Raw genomic sequence first — 5000 nt, 5'->3', positions numbered from 1 at the left:
GACCATAATGTACTAAATGAACATCATGCTGTATTGAAGAAGACTTGAAACTAGAGATTGAGACATAAACTCATGTTTACAATGTTTACTGAGGGAATAAATCAAGAGAGAAGTAGAGTCATTTTCTATAGACTTCTATACAACCAGAGGAGTCGCCCCCTGCTGGCCAGTAGTGAGAATGCAAGTTTTGAGATATTTCCGCAAAGGCATCACTTGGCAGGACCAGAGGATGCCAACAGACGTCACCCTAAAACCAATGCGCAACTAGAAGACCACTCAGAGAGCGCAGACCTCCACCAAGGCCGTTCACATAAGTGCAAATATAATGCGTGTCCACCCTAAGAGTCGAATCTGTTCCTTATATGGATGCGGTCTTTCTTGGCATATGCTGCACCCTCCCGGCTGATAATCAACTCTGTTAAAAACTCTGCAGCAGACCAATACATCAACTATATCTGCTCACTGCATAAATACTTACAAACTTCATAACACGATTTGGAATGCTCTCAAAAGGAGCCGAACCAACAGCATATAAACCAGAATCAATAGTTCCTAAAAGGGGTTATGAATATGACAACAAATAATGAATGCACAAATCTCATACATTAAAGTGTGTTGTTTTGATTTAGGGCACATTCTATATGGTTTTAGGTCGCTAACGACAATGCTACTATTCTATTCTAATGCTTGTTTCCTGGTAATGACATTTTCTAATGATTTTTTGATGATTAGATTTACATTTTTTGGTTTGGCAGATGGTTTTCTTTCCAAAGTGTGCCCATAAGACTTTCTGTAATGAAGTGAAGTTTGGCTCACTTGTACTATACATGCAAGTAGCACTTTGCCATTGACATGAGCTACTGAGTTCCAACAGAAAGGTTCACGCCGTAGGCAGGGCAACCTTTGATTTTGTCCCTCGCCATCAACTTTGACCTCGTTTCTCCAATGACCTGAAAAAAAGCCTCGACGGATGGAAAGCTCACTGTCTGTGTGTCGGATCACCGCCGTTCACGCCCAGAGGAGGAAGGTTAAACCTTCAGTGACAAAATGAACTAATGGGGGAAAAGTGGACCACGGTTTCTACTTTGCACTTTTGTCTTCGTGTGACTCGGGGGTCAAAGGTCACGACTGTGGTGTACAATCTGTGCACTGAACTAAAGTAAGAGCCACGTTATTAAATGCTGCTAAAATGATCACAGTACTTCTCCCTTTGTGGCCCAGAGGAGGCTTGTGACAGGAGGAAATGAAGATGAAGTGACTCGCCTCGCTTTAACTGCCTCGCCGGGATGCCCTTTGGATTTACAGGACACTTAGGATTTACACTTGTGTGACACACACACACACACACACACACCCTCCATTTAGCCATGAGCGGGTGACCTGTATTAATACAGTCAGACAGCTTCATTATGATCTATTGAGTATTAAATTGCTTGCCAAGACCATCGGCACTGTCTCGCCGTACCCTCTCTTTTTCCATTTTTGTTCTCCTCACTTCTTTCCTTTCTTATTACAAATTATTTTTCAGTGAACATAAGTTAACATATTTGGACTGCGGAGGAGTGACGTAGAGACGCCGTATACGTCTCTGGTAACGGCAGCAACCTGTCAATACATAATTGTTTACAATGTTTACTGAGGTAATAAATCAAGAGAGAAGTAGAGTCATCGTCTCATAGACTTCTATACAACCAGAGGAGTCGCCCCCTGCTGGTCGGTAGAGAGAATGCAGGTTATACGACTCTTCCGCAGCGGCTTCACTCGGCAGAACCGGAGGTTGTCGCCTGTTTCCAACTTGCTCGCAGACGCCTCACAGCTGCCACCTGGTGGTTTTTGGGGCTTAGTCAGCAACCAGTGGAAGTTAGAATTGGAACGCAAAGTGGCTCACTGCTGGCTGAGTGGTGTGTTTTCTGGGGACTGCTATAGCGTACATATTTAAAATGTAAATACTAATTAATATTGAGCGTTAATGGTAATAATTACAGGTTGAAACCTTGCACCGGTGCACACAACTTATGCTTCTAAAGACTTTTAAGTGTAGTTGAGGGTGGTGTGATGGGGTTTATTTAGTTCCGTCCTGGCAAAGCGGGGGGAAGGTACTCATCGATTCCTCCGCGTGGGCGAGGGGAAGTTAACTCATTAGTGTTGTTAGTGTGGGCACTAATGGAGAAGGGAGGGTGGCCTCGGGGTGCAAAAACACACCCAGCACTTAGAGAGGCTGCTAATACGACTGGAACATCAATCAGTATAGACGACACACACACACACACACACACACACACAGAGAGACTTAAATTAAGTTGTGACGGATTGGGGACACACACTTGCATGCCAATATTTGGAAAAACCCACCTACACTTGCATGTGAATGTCGCTTAAAAGTGTACATACACCCACACACCGCACAGAGCCAAGCAGAGCTGTTAATACACCGCCAGCATCAGTCTCTCACACACACACACACACACACACACACACACACACACACACACACACACACACACACACAAGGTCAGTCTGGCTGCACTGGCCTACAACGGCTTCATCACACAAATACAAACGTGAATCCTTCCAGTTCGGCCGAACTAACATGTCGCTACAGTGTAGTAACGTGTATCTTAAGTACACAACAGGACGTTCATTGATAAAACAAAGTAGTGAAGTACGTATTAGAACTCTTTGGCACTCTTGGAAATAAAGGGTACCAAACAGGTTCTCCCTGAAGAGCAGAGGTTCTAGTTAGAACCATTAGCTTCTGAATAACCCTTGTTAGAAGAAAGGGGTCTTCAAGGGTTCTTTACGGGACTCACGCTTTGTTTACACTCGCGCTTAGCGCCATCGCGCCATAGCGCCTGCTCCGAGCATGCATAAAGATGCATAAAGATGCATAAAGATGCATACAGATGCATACAGATGCATAAAGATGCATAAAGATGCATAAAGATGCATAAAGATGCTTAAAGATGCATAAAGATGCATACAGATGCATAAAGATGCATAAAGATGCATAAAGATGCTTAAAGATGCATAAAGATGCATAAAGATGCATAAAGATGCTTAAAGATGCATAAAGATGCATAAAGATGCATACAGATGCATAAAGATGCATAAAGATGCATAAAGATGCCTTTGTGCACGCTCGATGCGCTGCTTGTTGCATTATTCTCCAAAACACCAGAGGGCGAACAAACAAAATGAACTGTGGAGAATCAAGAAGACAACGAGTGTAACCAGCAAAATGCTATAAACCAACCTCCTCAATTAACTCATATCTCATATTCATGGACTACTTTATTGCCTGAGTACGAGAACTGTAAGTCAAGTATTAAAAGCATTACAAAGAGACAAAGGTTGAATATTGATTTGGCTGCAAAATATTCACTCAAATGTAGATTGTAAGACCTGTTTTAAAGGCGTCTAAAAATTATCCATCTTTCTATAAATACTCAAACATGTAGCTTTTATCAGTGAACTGTTGTTGAAAGTCATCCCTAAAAAGTAAGGAGGAGTGCGACCAAACACGTGACCGCTTGCAGAGCCTTCACAGGCCGCGATCACGCGCACGCCTTCACTACGGCGACCGTAAACGACACTTTAGGGTTCCTTTAAGGACCTGTTTCATCCAAAGAAGCCTTATAGCGTCCAAATCTTGAGCAGTAAGTAAACCTTTAGCTGACGCGTGTTTCTTGTCCTTAGCACATAGCTCACACCGACGCCGCTCGTAGATGAAAGCAATACGTGTTTTATTGATCCATTTCCTTCGTACAAGTCAGTCAATCAACTTCCTTTCTTCCTAAAAGTACGCTGATGACTTCGACATACTATAAGTATCCACAGGTTATCCACAACGTAATCCACGTAGATCGTTCCCTATAACACGTTTCATAACACGATCGACAAACTGCGGCTCATACTGCCTCAGGTATTACTCACCACTGTCAGTAACTGTCGCAGTGTCCTTAAAGGGCCAGTTGTCTGCCACTGACATGTATTTCTTACTATAACTAATCATAACGACATCCTTGTAACATTCAAAGTAGAAACAGAAGTGATGACAGTCAAACATGTAAATACAAGTGAATATTTAACATCACATTGAATTTGGCTCCTACAACCCTTTTTGGAGGAAAGAGATCTTCAAGCATTGTTGGAAGCATGGGTCCGCCCAGGCTGGGGTCGAGCTGCATCACGTCAGCCTCGCTCACATAATTGGAACGGCTTCGGGTTTAACGTGTTAAACTAAAGCCGATGATCCATGGGTAATGTAGTATATAGTTCATAATCCTGGAAGTATAGTTCAAGTCTATACAGGCTATATACTGTATATATATTTACACTTATCTTATGAAGACATAACTCCACGTGTGCTTATGTGCGTTGGATATTGATCAAGCAACGCTGGCAGCGTGCATCAATGAGGAAGTGAAGTGACGTTTGATGCTGTAGCTCCAAAATAAAAGTCTCACTTAAAACACAAAGTAAATCATGTGGCGTGCATTCGCGCGTGTGTGTGTGTGTGTGTGTGTGTGTGTGTGTGTGTGTGTGTGTGTGTGCGCTCACCTCTCTGCAGAGCTGTCGGGCTCTATGAACCGGATGAGCGGGGGTGCGGAGAGCGTTTCCGTGGCGAATATTCCTCCCTGCAGCTGGACACCGAAGCCGTTGAGGGGGTCGCCTGTCAGGACGACCTCGCTGGTCTCTACATGAACCACCTGACCACCCGGGCCCACCGAACTGGACGCCAGGGACACTAAACACACGAAATATGTCATTCATTTCCCTTCAGGGACATGCTGTCATAGTGAGTGAGACATATGGAGCTTACAGGAGCTTTTGTGCTCTTTCTTTCTCTGCCGCCGTTTGAGCAGCGAGTTACGTGGACTCATGGGAGCCGTAGTCCTGGGCAGAGTGCTGGAGCTCTGGCTGCTGGGGCCCGATGTGGTGGTAGAGCCGGGAGAGAAACTGGCAGATACCAGAGCTGCAGAAATACAGAGAGAAAAGAT

At 44.1% G+C, this 5000-nt stretch overlaps 1 protein-coding gene across 1 annotated transcript in view; it reads right to left on the bottom strand.

Annotated features, from left to right (window-relative positions):
- The window catches only part of LOC306775541 (glutamate receptor-interacting protein 2-like), a gene marked incomplete at both ends in the record, with an annotated part of 110185 nt that overhangs the window by 15214 nt on the left and 89971 nt on the right, over nucleotides 1-5000 (bottom strand). The window contains 2 exons of the mRNA XM_079265993.1: nucleotides 4561-4747; nucleotides 4823-4975. Of these exons, the coding sequence (XP_079122119.1) occupies nucleotides 4561-4747; nucleotides 4823-4975 (340 nt within the window). The remainder of the gene's footprint in view (nucleotides 1-4560; nucleotides 4748-4822; nucleotides 4976-5000) is intronic.

This window comes from Melanostigma gelatinosum, assembly GCF_949748355.1.
Source record: "Melanostigma gelatinosum genome assembly, chromosome: 3".
Classification (NCBI taxonomy): Eukaryota; Metazoa; Chordata; class Actinopteri; order Perciformes; family Zoarcidae; genus Melanostigma; species Melanostigma gelatinosum.
This window is presented reverse-complemented; position numbering and strand designations above follow the sequence as displayed.